Below are 18192 nucleotides of genomic sequence, written 5' to 3'. Positions count from 1 at the left end.
TCCAGCAGCCCTGGCCATGTAGTGTCAGCAATGACATTGGGATTCTATTAGCAGGTTGTGCGAGGCACTGGCCCCCTGCCCTGTGGTGAGACCTACCATTGATCTGTCATGGGAGATGGCTGCTCCCTGCTCCTTGCTCCCATCGGGCTCAATTTGAACCTTTCCAAAAAACCAGGAGCGAGCCCTCTGCTTGAAATGTACCTGGGGAGAAGAGAGGGAGAGGAGAACACAGAGCTCAAGGTCAGGCGTGACACCGGTGTGCAGATAAAGACGACTGGGTATGGTCGACACCAACCGTAATGGCCAGTGAAAAGTGAGGTTATTTGTTATTGATTCCCAATGAGGGAAATCACCGGGTCTATATAGTGCTGTTTATGGCTTGGCAAGTATGTGTATGTGTGTGTGTGTGGGTGTGTGGGTGTGTGTATGTACCAGACGGTCGATGTGAGGCCAGAGAATCCTCTGAAGGACAGAGGAAAGGAAGGCAAGTCTTTCTCTCTCTCTTTCTATTTTGAATGAGTGCATGGTGATCTGTTTTTCCAGCCAGACTCATTTGTATTTTTACTGAATTACCCCGGATGCGCAACCTGAACCCACTTAAGCATGTCACTTAGCGTTTGTTGAAGTTAGCCGAGACAGGGCCCTCATCAGGTTTCAATGAGGGAGGCTGTGGCTAAGTGGCCACTTGTCATGTTTATTTATTTCATTTTTTCACGATTCCCACATGACGCTTGTGTCGGCTGTCCAAGTTGTTTAGAAAGAAATCCAAGTCCAGAGGGAGAGCAGGGCCTGTGATGGATATATAAGCACCACACTGCATACTTATCCATCGTCACTTGTGGGTCTTTAACTTTTCTTAATCAACATGGCTGTTATTTTTAGCTTGTTGGCATAGAGCGCTTCCTCTCTAAATGCAGAGCGAGGTTAAATACGCATAAAACGTCTTCCTTGGTTGAGGAGATATTTAAATAATCTTGAATAAAAAGTGTTTACATATAGTCACGGAGTCTTTTAATCCTTTTTGACTTACACAGTATGAAGCAACACTGAGGAACACAGGGGTATATGTGAATTAACAGTATGGAAGTACAAACAGAACAGAATATTGAAATTGCCCCCACGGGCGATTCTCGGCTGTGCTGTGGCAGTGAGACACTTCCTGGTGCTGCTCCATTTTATATGTATGAAAATCTCTCACGGATCCATGATATACATTATAGATGAGGGCTCCCGTTCTGCACTCCAGTCACTGGAGCAGAATTTTTCCATGATATGCACCCCCATCACCATCCACCTCCACCCCCTCTGCCGCCCACTCCTCTCCTCTCTTTCTCTCTGTTTCTCTCTCTTCCCTCTCTCCATTCATTTCTCCTTCCATATGCCCTCCCATTGGAGCACTGTTTCATCCCTCACCAGCTCCCTTTCATCCCTCTCCAGCCCTTTGGTCTCTTATCATTTCATCCTTCCATAAGTCAAACCTTACATCTCTACTTCCACCCATCCGCCCTCCCTTCGTTCCTTCACTTATTCCGCCCCTCCCCCCTTACCACGGAGCGACTGAGAGAGCGAGGAACATGTGACCATGGAGGTGGGAGCCTGCTGGGCCTCCTCCTGCAGTGCCACCATACGTTGATTTGTCTCCTCCGGTCCCATATTGATTTTGTTTTAAACAAGAGAAAAATACAAGAAGAATGAGGTGCCGGAGGTGACATGGAATAAAAAAAAAGAGGGGGAAAGGGGAAGTGAGTGAAAGGGGGAGGAAAGAGGGAAAGTGCTTCTTTGTATCAAATATATGAATTGGGTCTCAGGAGGGTTCAGGGTATTATCAGAAGGTGACTGTGCAGAGGGTGAACTCAAAAGGAAAGGGGCAGAAGGTAAGAGAAGGAGTTGAAATGAAATGAAGAGAGGGAGTGAGAGATCCTGTATTTAAAAATCTCTTTTTTATTCCCCATCCTTTACTCTGTGCCTGCTGAATGGGCTCTGGGGTTGACTATGTGGCAAATGCATCTCATTCCACGTCATGCTACAGTTCCTGCCTTAAAATGATTCTCTGCTTAGTTCAATTTAAGTTGTGTGCAGAATAATCGATCCCCCCATTAATTCTACTTAGCTGAGCTTCACAGTACAAGCCTGGGCTTGACTGGTCCACCAAGGCCAGCGCTGCTGAATGGCTGACCTTTACACGGCTCGGACCGCCATTGATTTTCAGCAGGACTTATTTCATGAACTGGGGTTTGGGACAGGGCACCCAGATGAAGATGAACTATGAGGCAAAATCAGTTTCTTTGCTCCTTTTCATTTTCTCTGCACTCGTCTCTGGTATTTCTCTCTTTTTCGCTGCCCTCTTTACTCTGGAATCAGCGCTGTACGCAGTATTGGCTGAGCTCCGTGGGTGGTTTAGTCTGAGAGCAAATAAAGCGTCCCCTGTGTGACCCCCCCTTGAGCTAAGAGCCCCCCCATGTCCTGTCAATGAAGTGTGTGGTATGTGTGTGTGTGTGTGTACTTTATGCTCTCGCTGTACCTGTGTGTGTTTCTGTCCATGCTGGAGTGTATGTAGGTTACATTGTTAAGTGCTTTAGGACGGCTCTCTCTGTGACACAGCCCCTTGGTATTTGCAGTTGGGAAATAATGCAAAGCAGAGAGTGTGAGCAAGCCATTAGAGCTCCCAGGACTGCTTTCAGAGCCAAAGCATGGAAGAAAACAGTCCTGACCTCATGAAACGACAGGCACAACAGCAACCTCACCATTGCTGGGGTGAAGAGGAGGGAAAAAGAGAGAGAATGTATCTCAAATCCCAAATGTAATTTCAGTAGGATTTAAGGTCCTATATTGCACAATGTTAAACCTTTAAGTCCTAATTGTTAGACGAATGTGCTCCGATGAACATCATTAAAATGAATAAATTAATAAATAATAAAAGCAAAGACAAGGAGGGGCGGAAGTGTAGGAGGCTTCTGAGTGTGATTTAGCTCGAGTTCATTTAGAGTGCACAGAGTCTCTCCCTTTCTTCCTCTCTGAATCTGTCTCTCTCTCTTTTCTTGGCCTGCATTAGCTGTATATCAGTGACTGTTGACTGTAAAAAACATATTTAAATTTAATACCAGCTCATGAATACATGCATGCATACAAATGTCCCTGGATGGAGGGAGGCTTGAGAGGCAAGTGAGGTGATGGGCTGTCAAGGATACCGTTGTAAACCTGGAGGAGGATATGCTGTGAGGATATTGGTATGAATGAGGGAGGAAGGCATGTGTGTAGCACTTGGATTGCATCTAAAGTTAGGGCGTCGTAACTTCATGATATGGCCTATTGCTCATCAAAGGTCTTCACAAGTCCACTCAGGAAGGTCCAAACTTTTATCCACTGTGTCCTGATATATCTAAACTCCTTGGATGGATTCAGTAATTTTTGTCATAATCACAATCCAAGACTCAATGACAATTAATTTTTGTATTTCTGTTTGCCCAGTATGCCAAAGATTGATCAGTGCAGGAGGTACAATTCAGTTAATTGCTAATGAATTAGTTTTCTACATTACTTGTTGAAGCGTATAAACAATTTATCTGTGAAATGAGGTTCTCTGACGTTGTGTTTGTTCTAAGAACTTCATTAAAATAATTTAACAACACCTTTCTCTCTATTATTTTGTGCTGAGGTCATCTACTTTATGTTTTTTTTTTATCTTTCTTCAGGCAGGTTCTTTCCCCTGTTCAATTTCTGGTCAGATCCACAATTTTGTACTTGTGAAGACCTCCATCTGTCACTGTAGAAGATTTTTTTGTGGGACTCAATTTCTTACACTTCAGTGGATGTCCTCAAGTAACCCATCTGAAACAGTCAAGTTGAAATTCTACTAGAATCCTTCCTGGATGAATAACATTTTAGTAGCAGAAATCCCTTCAAATGGTTACCCTTGATTTGGGACTTGACAGAAGTAGACTGTAGGCCGGTGCTCACGAAGATAGTCAGGCCTGTTTCCCTCCTTCAACTCTGGGTCTTGTCGCAGAATCATTTATACTAGGTCTTGACTCGGTCTCAAACTTGGCGGACTCTGGATTTTAAATCAAGATCACAACTGATAGACTTTCCGTCCACATCATTCCTGTCATTCAAAGAAAGCAGCCCTCTCTAAAACAACCAAACTGACAAGGAGAGGAGGTTACCACAATGGATGCATCAGGTATCTTAGCAGCTAGCTATGTTTAGCTTGATGACCATTATAGCTTCCTGCCCATTGTCGGCCATGTTTGCTTACTCTAGTGTCACGTTCGACTGTGAGAGATTTTGCGAGATTACCAGTTTTGGGATTAAGACTGAAAGTGATCTGTTAGTGTGCGATGTGCATATTGTTGCTCTCCACACACTACAGAATCAAAATTGTCAAGTCTATCACTATTCGTTGTCATGTGTGGGTCAGCCTTTAGACGATCTTAAGAACAGCATTTGTGTGTCATTATCATTTACACAGAGCCTGAATGCACATAACAGATCAAGTCTTCCTCAGGTTTTCAGACAGTAACTCCCTCTGCTGTCCTAGACCACAGTCACTGAATTCTGGATCAACTAAACTTTCTTTTATTCAGACATTCCTGTTCTAGTGCACAACACAACTTCTTTATTTATTCAGCGCAAACTATCCACATTTCAACATGAACCAACAGAAAACATATCCAAGCACTGCCCCAAACCACATCTTCTCAACAACTCCAAACCCAACCAATGAAATAAGCCACCCAAGGCCACGGGAGGTGTGGAGTGAGAGTTGGCAGAGACACTTGGAATGTGTTTTCTGCTCTAGTGCTTCTTGTTCTCACTTCGTCAGAGTGTGTTTGCTGCAGATTGGTTGAAATGGCGAGAGGTCAGGCTGGTGTACTGCTTGTCCGGCCCTCAGGTCCTTTGCGGTTCAAGGTTGAACCAGGCACAGTGAGAGGGGCTTTTGTGTTTACTTAGCAAACAGTATTACTGTGGTGCAGAGTCAGACTTGAGAGGAGGAGAAGAGAGACTAGAAGGAGGCTAGAAGACAGGCCTGTCCCATTTGTTTGGTGCTGAATGCGCTTATAGACAAGCAGGGATTTTCTCTAAGTGTCAGGATGAAACATAAGCAGGCTTTACAGCCAAGAGCTGAGTGGTGGGAGAGTGATGGAACCAGCAGAAGTCGCAGGTGACAGCATGTTGTGTGGGTGTGTATTTGTGTCTGTGTGTGTGTGTGTTTATGAGATGTGGGGTATTGATATGCTGGGAATGAAGCTCGGAGCAGATGGACAGAGCAGGCTGGCCCTGTGTCGATCCTGTGAGCTCTGGCTCCTCCTCACAATCCCCCCTTTGATGGACACAGACACACACCAACACACATGCACAGACACACAAATATGATGCTGTGTCCAGACTTCACCAACTTGATAATGATCCTATAGGCTAACAAATTATCAGCCATGCTATCATTAATAACCAGACTTTCACACTGATCAGTAGCTTTAGCAGATGTGTCTGGTTAATGAGACTGAACACACACGTCCTGCAGCATTTTTTGAAATTATGCAACGGGTTTAGCAAAGTATTGTTTGACTATCTCCACTTCTGACAGTTTTTTTTCTCCTCCTGTCTCCATTTTTGTACGTCTCTCTCTCTTCTTGGCACCCCTCAAACCTCAAACCTCAAATTCAAAGCCAACATGCTTGGCTGCTTCCTTATCTCTCTCCCTCCTTCCATCTATCTCTATCCTCCTCTGGCTTCCTCCTCTTTCTGGTCCTCTCTCCTCCTAGAAGAGGTGGCACAGGGAGTGGAGGGCTAGAAAAGTGCAAGTGCTGGTGAATTGCTAATATGCAATCATAGTGCTCAGGACAAGGATGCCTGCTGGAGGTCCAGGGACCATTAAAGAAACGTCAACTCGGCATAGGTATGCCAAGAATTATGAGTCAGTGGGCAGGCAACACTTCTTGGCTCCTATTGGTCGGGGCAGCAGGCCGTAATCTGTCACAATCCCGGAGTTGCTGTGACAGCAGCAGGAGCATTCTGGGCTGAACAGAGAGGGTAAAGGAAACCTGCAGCTAAGGGTGTGTGTGTGTGTCTGGGTATAAGCCTGTATGAGGGCAGATGAGTTCATGTGTGGCTGTGCAAAAAGGGGGGACATTTGCAAAAACTGACTTGAAGCTTTCATCTCAGTACATTCACTAAATTGATTCTGTAAGTAACCTGTCAATTGTAGCACTCTTTGTAATTCACCTGATAGTACAGCTATGAATCACAGCTAATCCCACATGCAAACAACTAATCACTGTGCTTACGTTCTTTTTGTGGGTTTTCATCCACACGGCAGAAGTCAGGTCTGCATTGTTCCAGCTTAAAGTTCAGAGCTGTTTTAGAAGTTGTGCAGGCCCATCTGAACTCAAATAAAGAGAGCAGCTCAAATGTTGGATAAACTTCAGCTAGGGAGGGAGCTGCTGAATTTTAGGAAGAGCTGGCACACAAAAAAGATGCCATATCATTTGTGTTGGCATGCTTGATGCAGAACAAAACAAAGCTCAGTGTTAATAGTGTTGGGAAATAGATTTAGCTCTAAGAAGGCACAGGAAATGTCTATTGTAACTTAAATCACAAAATATAATATATTCTAATGTTGTGCATTGCTTTAACCAAAGTAAAGAAAGAAAATCACACTTATCTGGGGAGCATTTCATCTCATAAACAAACATTTGGTAATGCCTGCATACCCTAAAATGTGCCACAGATGGAATAAGATTACAGAATCCATAAATATTTTATTCAAAACTATTTGTTTGGATTATTTTTATTTTCATAGCCTCAAAAGATTCATAACCAAGCGGCGTTTTCTACATTTTGGCAAACAAAGCCTAAAGAATCCTAAACTGCAGAATTTACTCATATTTCAGTCATAATTCATGAGTTTGCGTTTACTGTTCAGCGCACTACAAGGATGACGAATCTTGTGAGGTAAAGGTCATATCACCAAGCTGGAAGTGCTCGCAGGGTGGTGTATTGCGTGCGCACACGCTGAGCATCATGTTGTACATCATTATCTTTGCTGTAACTCACAGACGGTCAGGCAGGACATAATCTTCAAAGCAAATATCAAGGCAGTAGCCGGATAAGGAACACGGCATCAGTACATGAGGGCACCTTTAAGCATTAAAGCCTCACACAACTCCAGATCTGTAATTCTGTCACGGCACATATCCTCTGCCATTTCACTACTTCCTGCTCGCCCCGGACCCTCGCTGGGATTGGCATGATGTCGCCCCTCTAAAGCCACTGGGTTTGGTCTGTCGTCATGATCTTATCTTTCTAAGGACAGTTCCTCAAGATGAACTGAAGAGCGTAAACCACATCAAACAGTGCGCAGAATAAGAAAGAAAGAGAGAGAGAGTTTGTCTGTGCCTGTGTGTGTGGGAGAGATGTGAGCCCACCAAAAGCTTAAGCCTCCAGTGTGCTGCGCAGATAAGATTCATTAGATAGGTCGGTAAATGCAAGAGAGGGGCAGAGCGAGGCCGACACGGAAAAAAAGAGAGAGGAAGAGAGAGAGAGACACGGGGGGAGATTGAGCTCGCTGCTGCTCCAGCATTTGTTGACACAGATTTACAATGAGTCTCCCACTGCTTCACGCATTACAGTAACAAGCCATGTCAATAGCTCTCTGGGCTTGAAAAGCACCCATGCCAAAGATGTCTGGGAGTGATGCCCTTCCCCTGATAAACAAAGTGTGGCTCGTAAGTCAGGAAGTCGAGGAGAAAGAGGAGGGGCAGTAGAGGAAGAGAGGATGCTTTATTTTTTTTTTGTCTTTTCTGTCTTCTTTTCTCTTATTCATAAATTACCACCCACTCTTTTCTTTCTTTCTTTTCATCTCCTGAAGCATCTTTTCATTAGTTTTCCCTTTTCTGTCACTCCTCTCTGATCACTTTCCTCCCCTTCTCTCTCCCTCTGTTTCTCTTTATCTCTCGGACGCCCTGCTATAGGCTCAGTAGGACAGGATTTAGGCATTAACTCAATCCCCCTATCTACTTTCCCCCTCTTGATTGCACACTGTTTCTGTCACCCACATCCCTTCGTCCACTGCACAAGTCTTGGAGGACTCACAGTCTCTCAGTGGAGAGCTTATACTTCACGAGACAGGACAACTTAATCAAATAGACGGACAAGCATGGCGTGAGAATGACACCGTCTGTGTAAAGGTTTGATAGGCAAACTCAGAGGTGGAGGGTGCGATTTTTATATTTTATTCAGAGTTAATCCCAAGTAATAAAGAGTTTGATGGGAACCAACATCAGCCAAAGCCACGCAGCTCGATCTGCTGAGTCATGGGGCGCCACAAATGAGGTGGTTTTGATGTGTGACATTCACCTTCATGAAATCTTGATGAGAGCTGAGTTCTGCTGTCTGTGTAATGAGGGCTGTAGCAGTCAGACAGCTGGCCAACCACTTCAGCTTGTAAAGCAATGATAATAGAGAGGGCTGGAAAGGCGTTTTGGAAAGCATTGGGTAGATGAACTTCGGGCTGTTTCCGGGAGGCCGTTAGTGTTTTGGGGGGGAAAGAGATAAACAGGAACTTGGATGGCATCATGCAACAGAAGGTCTAATGGTCTTAATCAGAGATGTAGTAGTGGTGCTAGGAATAATGGTACTACACAGCGCACATGTTTGCGAGTTAGCTGTGGCCTAATGCTAATTTGTGTACTACAAGAAGAACTCGGTGTAACAGATGGAAATCAACAGTTTAGCTCTGAAAGGAGCCATTTAGTCTTTGGAAAAAGGGACCACTGCAAAATAAGTACAAAGCAAAATAGAATGGCGCTTTTCTCCCAGTATTGAGAACATTCATTCTACGAGAAAGCAAGTTAATGGTTATTATACTCAAAATGGATGCTCATGATGGAGTAAAACTGCCCTACCTATAAAGGTGACACAGACTAGCTGAGGTCTGCAGGTGTCTGTCAGTCCATGTCAGCGCCTTTAGCTCTAAATCCTGTTGGTTCTGATAGGAATCCCAAAGCTTATAGTGGTTGCCATCTCCTCAGCTCTGACTGATGCTTCTTATCAGGACCAGCACACTGCTGCCGCAAGCAATTTCCACATGTGGGTAAATTATAACTCTGCAGCACAAACATTTCCCCACATTGCATTCAAGCACATATATGACCATGCTCACATAGATTCAGGTTATTTATATTTGGCAGGAAAAGTATGTAAGTACATCAAAGATCATATAAGTTCGTACCGTGGGATGGGTATGACAGAAAATATTAGTGGTTTTGTAACTGTGACTCTTGCAAACTGCAGCATACCTTGAATTTGGTTACTAGCCCATGCCTAGACCACATGCCTCTTCACCGTTTCTGACATTTTAAGGCTGATTTATACTCGTGCGTCACCCCTACACAGCAGTGGCTGGCGCGGACATGAGCACCACATACTTCTGCGTCGATGTGTCCGTGTCACGCAGCAATTCTCTGCCGAAACGCTTGAGGGCAGTGTGTTCTCTCTGGTAGCCAGTTGCCTGTTTCCGGCCACTGAACGATTTCTGTTTACTTTTCCACAGTGATTCAGAGCGTGTTATGTTAATCTACAGCTGATACATGTTGCTGTTTATCATACAGACCCAACATTTGGGTTAAAATTTCAAAAAATGAGCTTAGTTATATGATCGAGTTGACCCTGTCAGCAGCAGTTGATAGCAGAGGTTCCAGCTGTCAACAAAGAGGCTGACCAGCATTCCATGTGGGTAAAACAATTTATATTGACATGTGCTTATACAACACCACATCAAAAGGATCAACTATCTCTTCAAGAAAATGATCTTATTTTGAGTAAGCCTTTATTTTTAATATCATTTTTTTAGTTTGTGATTCCTTTTTTATTGTTAATTAGTAATAAGTATGACTGAAGTGAAGTGCATCTGGAGTATAATTAATTGCGCCATGGCTCCTTCTCTACTACACTCCCTCCATCTTCTTCCTACTATACATAGCACAGATTTATTAGCTGGAGCTGGGGCCCCAGGACAGCCACCACTCAGCACTCCTTCAGATCAATAATTGGAAATATTAATTATATCAGTAGAGACGGCCCAGTCATGGGGGAGACTGTTTATGCTCCTGTTACTGAGCAGTGCAGCAACATGAGCTTTGATGGCCCACTAATATGTATTAATGATCCCAGCACAAACATTACTCTATATTAAACCTGAATGAAAGCCAGCAGACATCACACATATTATATGGCTATTAGACTTATTTTATTGCAAGCACTGTAAGTAAATACTGCAGTAAAACGACTTTTACTGCTGAGACATGAGCTTCTGCAAAACCAGCAGAAGATCTTTTATTTCTACTTTGGGAGTTCTCCTGCGTTGGAGGGTTCCTCCTTTTATGAAAGTGAAAGACACCCAAAGTTTTAGGGCTTGGATGTGCACCAGGTCTTTGAAACTCTTTCCAGAGCAGTATTATTGTCTTGCTGCTGGCCCTCTGTGAGGTTTTAGTAGTGTAGAGTCTGGGTCTCCATACGGCTCAATCCCGCTAAACTCTACTAGTCATGAACTCATTACTGTCATGGATAGTGCCAACTGTAGACTCTAAATCCTCCACACTTTTAACAGGCCAAGTCCAGACTGCACTTCCCTGACTTGCTCTGTGTAATTTGAAGTCAGACAGTGGAATGTCTTTTGTGGCTGGAGGCCAGGGTCTTTGGTTCTCTTTTTGCCTATTAATAGTTTTTATAGAAAGCTATTTGTTTTCCAGCACGGTCTAACTTCTCCAGGAAAATGAGATAAGATAGAGTTGGAGGAAGTGTTGTTCTATATAATATTTATTTAGTCTAAAACCAGTATCAGACAAACACCACAGACAAACTAAAACGCACTGTTTGTTGATTCCGGCCTTTCTTTACATTATGTAGTGTAGGCCAGGGGGTTTTCTATCTCACCCTCCATATAAAACAGAAGCACGCAAGTGCTAAGAGCTTTAATTTAACTGACTGGAGGCTTAACAGAGCAAATGAGACGGCTTAATAAAAACATATGGAACTATAGATTTGTCAGAGCCCTGAGAGCAGCTCAGCTTCTGGAGTGAGGAAGAGAGCAAGACCAGGGCATATGTAGGGAAAAGAAAAACTTTATTCTGTTCTTTTTGAAGAAGACAAAGCTGAAGAATAGTCAGTGATTTAAAGGCTGTGAAGCCACTGTGTTACTTATTTGTTTAACAGAGTCAAAAACATTCAGCTCAGATTCTTTTTAACCTGATTATGGCCTCCAGATACAGAAGAACCCAGTGGTACATGTTGTATTTGAATATAGTATAATGATAGTTGACTCAGTTTTTAAAGGCAAGATTCATGTAGCATCCATTTACATCATCAATAACAGGCTAGAGTTCTTGCTGGTGCCTAATTCTCTATTCTTCACACAAGCATTTTGAAACTGAAAGACAAATAAAGTCAATATAAGCTTTCTATGAAAGTGAATTACCCTTCACATAGAGGTGAATACATGACACCATTGATTTATACAGTCAAGAAGTCACTCAATACATATTTATAGTGCATCATCTTAACACATTAACAATAACAACGCTAACCTACCATAAAGCATAAAAGAAATCACATTCTTAGTCGAAATTACATATTCGAGTGCACTTATAGCAATATTGGAACATCTTTTCAAACCAGATAAAGTAGTATATAAAGCCACATACCTCGCTCTACTCTCGGCTAACAGAGACTTCCCCCTATGCGTTTAACATAAATGTCTGTATTAACACTACACTACAAACTAAAACCAATATAAAAAACATGACAGATAACCATAACTGGCAATCCTCAGTGATGCTTGCTATTCTGCTGTGTGTAAGCACAGATGCTGTTGTTTATTCATACTAGTTCAGGAGCACTGGCTTCAACTGGGAACATGAATAACACATAAAAACAAAAAATGAATGGGCTCTTGTGGCCACGAACACCTGAAATGTGTCAGTTTTTTTTCATATTCCTTATTATTTTCCTTTCCCTTGTTTTCCTGTTAGCAAGCCTTATTGTTTGGCTGAAACACATTGACGTTTTCAAAGAAAAGGGGCTCCAGTCTGGCCATTTGGTTGAGTCATGTGTACAGAGCACACACTGTAAAACTATGGACGTAGTATCCGTGACGTCACCCATCTGTTCCTGAGCGCTGTTTTGAAGCCAATCGATGGCAGCAGCCATATTGGAAATGCGGAATTCAACCAGGCAGAGTGTGACGTAAAGGGGCAGAGTTTGAGCCTCCTAGCCAACAGCTATGTGTTCCCGTCCGGGAGTCAAGTCAGTCATGTCCCTATTTGGGCAAAAACTCGTAATCTTAATTCTGAACCGTTGCGTTCACCCACTGTACAGTGTGTGCCGATAGAGAGATTAGCTACGTAGGGCCATAAGCCGTTTTTTGAACAAGGCTGTAAACAAGTTTATTAATGCTGCAAAGATCGTCTTTTTTGAATTGGCGTGTATGTAGTTTCTGGTGTTTCTGCAGCCAGCCTCAAGTGGATTCTCGATGATCAGTTTATAACACTTCCGCATGGGCTTCATAGTTTGAGACCAGAGGTTGCCGCTTGGTACAGAGGCTACAGTTCTCAGGCAGGCGGCTCAAGTTGTAGTCTAACCTGCAGCTCCTTTTCTGCATGTCACTTCCCACTCCATCACCGGGTTTGGTGCTCCATCCACTGTCCTATCCTCTCTTAATAAAGGCATTACAGCTAGAAAATATAACCTAAAAAAAAACTTTAAGAAAACTTTTAAGAAAGTATATTTATATTGAATTCTGGCCTTTTCCCTCCAGGTATTGATGAGCAACAAATACAGATCAAACTCAGGAAGATTGAGTTTTTGTTGGAGACAAAGTGTTGAAGCCTGACTGAAAGCGCGTTTATCTTGAAAATGAAATATTCATGATATTAACACTATAACTTCTTTGCCTGGTCTGGTTAACCTTGTTGAATAAATTAGGGTGGAAGACCAACATGGGAATCAAACTAAATGGGAGGGACATGACAGTGAAGTTTTCCTTTCAATGTCTGCTCAGGATTAAAATACATTTTTACAATGGAGACATTTGGTTGATTGGTAATTGATTATGTATGTGTGCATGAAATCTAATTTGTGTATTGCAGTTGTGCTGCTTATCTCAAGTGTGTGTTTTAGGGCAGTACAATCAGCACTCAGACAGGTAGCTTTCTCTTCCTCCCTCTTCCTTAGCGTATCTCTCTTACCTTTTCTTCATCTTCCTTCAATAAGAAAAACACATGTTGTTTACACATGGTGCAGCAGTTAATGTTTCACTCTGCTGACTGTGGGTGTGCCGAGAAGCTTCTATCGTCAGCCTATAAACGCTTGACTGAAAACATGCCCCCAGAATCTAGAGTTAATGAATGGTCTCCTAGGCAACAGCTGCACTTAATACATTTTACTTAAAGTTACCATGTCTGTGAATATGTTAGCATGCAAATGGTACATACAGCGTAGTTTATGTTGTGCATTCATTTAAGGTTACAATTACACAGTTTTCTCTCTGTGTTCAAAGGGAATGGAATAAAACTGCGAGCCATCAGCAGTGACTGTTCAAGACCATAATGCATTGCTCTCGGGCAAATAAATAGACCATTAAGCTGGCATGTTGGAGGCTGAGCAGTAACTAGCTTTAGAGAGAGAGAGCTGCCTCCCACACACAGGCACCCTGCAGAGACGGTTGAGATCATAGCTTGGTAGAGGAGCCACAGACGCCGATTTGGCCTCTTCCATCCATCTGTATATTTGAAGTTAAAATATCAACTGGCAGGATGGAAGCGTCTTTTGTCCGTTTGACGTGTCAAAGGCACATTCAAAGATTCCCCATCTTGTTGTGAAGAAGCAGAGGGTTGTAAAGTTATCCGTGAATTTGTCTCGCGGATGTTTTTTCCCCTTCGTTCGGAGGTTTCTCAGAGGTTGCTTTGAACACGTGTGCGATAGTGTCGCGGTTGATTCTGTAATCTATCCTTACATGCCGGGGAGCAGCACGCCCTGTGGCTTGGCATTAGCATACTGTAGGGTTACTTTGTGTTGTACAAGGAAAAGAAAGCACTTGTAGATGGGGAGGCGGAAGGAGGAGGAGGACAGGGAGGGAGCCAAGAAACAAGAAGCTAAAAAGCTCAACCTTCACAAGCATAACATCCTCCCTGTTTTTCCTACAAAGACTAAGCCGCTGCTAGTTATTATTTACGATAGCTAAATTTATGGAATAATTTCAGTGAGGGAAGGTTACTCAGTTCCTCAAGGTGAAAATGGATACGTTTAGCACTTAATGAATCGGGCCTGGGCCTCTCCCCCATATATCAGCATGTTATTAAGACATTTTAAAATCCCATTATGGTGTTTCTCCTTGAACATGTCATGCTTTTATTGGAGTGCCCTGTCTTTAAATCTGACCTTTTCAGTCCTGCTGTGGAATTGAACAGAGAAAAAAAAAAAGACACATGATGGGACGACTGGAACGAAATATACATATGTCGGTACAAAAATATGACTGCTTGATGGTTTTCAGTGATCTGACTGGGATGCCCGATAATGGAAAACATTTTCCTGCAATAAAAACATGCTTAAATAGCAACTACAAATGGTTAACAGTAAACAGCTGAGCGTGCTAAGAGGCTGGATTTATGTCCCCGTAATCTTATTATAAATTTGTGCCACTTTTGGCCTCAATTTTATTTAAATATGTGTTTTTTTTATTGTTCAATCTATTTGTTTAGCACTGAATCATGAAAGGAGGATCACTGGTGTCATATCTGGGCCATATATGATTTTGTTAGCTTTATGCTTCGCTACAGTAAATGCATTTTTGTGTGCAGTGCGCTTGTGTGGGCAGTTTTTTGGCTGTATGTATGTCAGTGTATGACCGGAGGCATGTATTTCAACAAATGTTCTAACACACTCAACCTAAATCAGAGATGCAGCTTCAAACTTTTCCCTCAAACAAATGGCAGTGAAATTGTTGGACTTGAACAACAAGGCTGGAAAAATATGAAGGAGGTAAAATTGGGAAAGGAGGAGAGCGTGACACAAAGGCTGTGATGACAGAAGCATCTAATCCAGGCAATGCCATTCTTATCAGGGTCCAGTGGATTAGAGTGAGCCTCCTAACCAGAGAATCCTTCCCAGCCAGACACTCTCCACAGCCCAAGGGCCTGGATCAATAGGCCCGCATTGATCCCTCTCCTCCTGTGGCTGGATTCACTTTTATTAGGACTGCTTCAGCTTTTATCACTTAGACACACATATGCAGCCTCTCTGAGAACCTGCAATGAAAGACAAATAAAATGAACATACAGAGACACAAACACATCCTATGTTATGTTTGAAAAAGAGCTGAGCTGGTTTGATTACTCTGGGTCACGAGCTTTAGAAACAATTCAGCATCAAGCGATCGTAGCTGCATGATGGTGTTTTGGTTTTCTCTCCAGCCAAAGCACTTTGATCACTATCACAGAGCAGCCATTAAAATGTGAGAGATGGCACAGACACCTCGTGTTGAAGCAACAACAGCCCGAGTCGCCATGCTAACCCCTCTGCTCTTTTTTCTTCTCTCTTTCAGATGACACGCCCCATCCAGGTGAAACCGGCCGACAGCGAGAGCCGTGGAGGTAGTTGTCTTCTTTTCTTCGTCATTTATTCATGTCCTCTTTTCATCTGTCTTATCTAGGCTAATTCTTTTCATTCTCTTCCCTCTGATCTCATCCGTTCCACTGCTCTCAATGCTATATTTCCTCAGCCAACACTCCTTTTTTTCATCTTTTCTTCTCCTTTTGCTGCACCTACAGTCAGAATGTGAGACACTTCATCAATCCAATCTATCTTTTCCAAACTGTACCATCCAATGTATACTCAACACTATGCGACATCAAAAATAGAACATTTGATCCGTCATCTTGGTTTGACTGGCAGTTTTTCAGCTTCTGGCAGATTGTGACACACTTTCTATAAGTGTCCATAATCTCACATCTTTCTTATGCAGCTTTTCCGTTTGTTTCTTGTTCAAATCCATTGGTGTTGTGGATTAATCTCATCCCTGCGTCTGTGCCTTGGCCTGGTTGTAATTCAATAAAGGGTCTGTGTTATTGAAAGTGTGTAGGGTTATGAATGGCTTCCCTGCTGCCAGTCTCCCTTTCATTGTTCCCTATGCCAAGTACATTATCATTGCATTGTAAATTATATAGTGATTAGACTCAATACTGGAACCATAGGCATGTAAAGCACCCCACACGTTAGAGCCCACACTGCTTGCTCTGTGTGGATTCGGAGTCGAGCCTAAATGGTATAGAGGGAGGGGAAAGTGGAGCAGGAGCGCATACAGCTTGCCAAACAATCAATAAATTTGCAGGGCTCTTGCCAAGATCCTCATTACTTGGCCTTAATTCTGTCGTCTTTGATCTCTCTCTCTTTTTTTTGGAGTCTTTCATTTACTGACTGCCTATCTGCATATATGTTAATAGGATGAGGAGGCATCCTTCAAGTCAGTGGCAGGGATAATGAACCTTGTTTTTTTTTTGTGTGTGTGTGCATGTGTGTGTATGCATTCAATGTGTCACCCAGACACAAAGCGAGTGGCTTTTTGTCGTTAAAGGGAGAAACGCTGTATCCAGTTTTTTTTTTCTTTTGTGTGAGAAGGACAGAAGGATTTCGGAGTGAGAGAAAAATCAAGCGTGATGCCAGCTGCATACAGCTGCTGTGCTGCACTTCTGAGGCTTTACCTAAAAACCTCTGCCTGCTATGGGTGAATAAGGATGGCTGGCCACTTTGGCTGCCTGTCAATGTACACAATCTTCAAAGGACAGCATAACCCCGTGAGATGGATGGAGGAAAGGCCAATACAGATCACTGTCAGTCCTCCATGTCTCTCTTCTTTCTTGCTTCTTCTTTCTTTTACTTCTTTCTGACTTGCTATCTTGCTTTCCTTTGCTCTTCTATTTCATATTTCTTCCTTTCTCTTATCTATTTCTTCCTCTTTTGCTTTGGTCTCTCTTTTCTTTTGCTGTCCACATTTTTCTCACTGTCCTCCATTCTCTCTTACTCTCTTCCCTTTCTGTCTTTCTTTTTTTTTCCTTCTTCATTGTCTCTTATTTTATTCCTCTGTGCTATCTTTTTGTCTTTCTATCCACTGTCTTTTTGCCTTTCTTGCTAATGCTCTTTCACTATTCTTCCCTGTCTCTGTCTTTTGTTTAAGTATCTTTCTCATTTTCTTTCTTGTGTCTTTCTTTTTCACACCTTGTCTTGTTCATTCTTCTCCTTCATTTTCCCTCCTTCTCTTCACTGTTCTTTCGGGTGCTTTAGAGGAGTGGTGAGACAAGCAAAAGGGTCTCTGGCTGTCAAGATTGATGTCCCCTATAGCACCATTGATTTTGCCATTGTGGTGCTGTGTGTCCACATTAACAATGACACTCAGCTGTCTCTTTACTTGGTTGTGAGTGGCCGCTTTTAGAGCTCCCAGGGCACTTTGGTCAGTATGGGGTCCTCTTACTGGCCAGCCTTGGAGACCCCACTGTGGAACAAATGAGCGCTGGAACAGACCTGAGAGTTGCACATCATCCTAAATGAACAGGTCAGAGCGGCGCCACAGGGGCAATCAAACACTAGCGTGACTTTAACGGGTTAGGTTGAAGAAGAAAGGGGGAGACGGGGATTGTGTGGGCGAATGGATCAGTTTTTTAATCAAGTTTTCTCATCCTCTAATTGGCTGCCAATGATACAGAAGAAGGAATTCAAACCAAAGATAATTTTTTCCCATTTTTGGTTCCATCTTAGCCGCTTCTGTTAGCTGATGGAGTGTGCTGCTGAGGCTCCTCCATGGCCCACTTTTTCAAGCTTCTTATTTGCACTAAAAGATTGAAGAGGATTTCATCAAACAGTCTGTAATTTCAGGGTTCTGTAATTATTGGCTCTCCTTATTTCACTTTTTCAAAAACTGCCAAGATGAATTTTTTTGCTATTTTGATCCTCATTCGCCTGCAGTTGCCAAATCCAGATCAACATATTCAGGACTGTAACTCAGCGTGGTGCACAGGAGCTGGAAGAGCGGATGTAGAAAATATTAATTAGCCTCTTAGTGCAGTGGAGGGCGGGACGCCAGGGACAAACCCAGCCTGGCCTGCTCTCTCAGGGGCAACGCTGCCAGTCCGATAGGGGCCATAT

At 43.0% G+C, this 18192-nt stretch overlaps 1 protein-coding gene across 1 annotated transcript in view; it reads left to right on the top strand.

The window, feature by feature from the left end:
* zgc:165603 (uncharacterized protein LOC571425 homolog) overlaps nucleotides 1-15996 on the top strand; it is a 113124-nt gene extending 97128 nt beyond the window's left edge. Inside the window, exons 3-4 of the mRNA XM_034700267.1 lie at nucleotides 15599-15647; nucleotides 15776-15996. Coding sequence (XP_034556158.1) covers nucleotides 15599-15647; nucleotides 15776-15987 — 261 coding nt within the window. The 3' untranslated portion in view covers nucleotides 15988-15996. The remainder of the gene's footprint in view (nucleotides 1-15598; nucleotides 15648-15775) is intronic.
* The last annotated feature ends 2196 nt before the right edge of the window (nucleotides 15997-18192 follow it).

The sequence above is a fragment of the Notolabrus celidotus genome, chromosome 2, assembly GCF_009762535.1.
Source record: "Notolabrus celidotus isolate fNotCel1 chromosome 2, fNotCel1.pri, whole genome shotgun sequence".
Taxonomy (NCBI): domain Eukaryota; kingdom Metazoa; phylum Chordata; class Actinopteri; order Labriformes; family Labridae; genus Notolabrus; species Notolabrus celidotus.
This window is presented reverse-complemented; position numbering and strand designations above follow the sequence as displayed.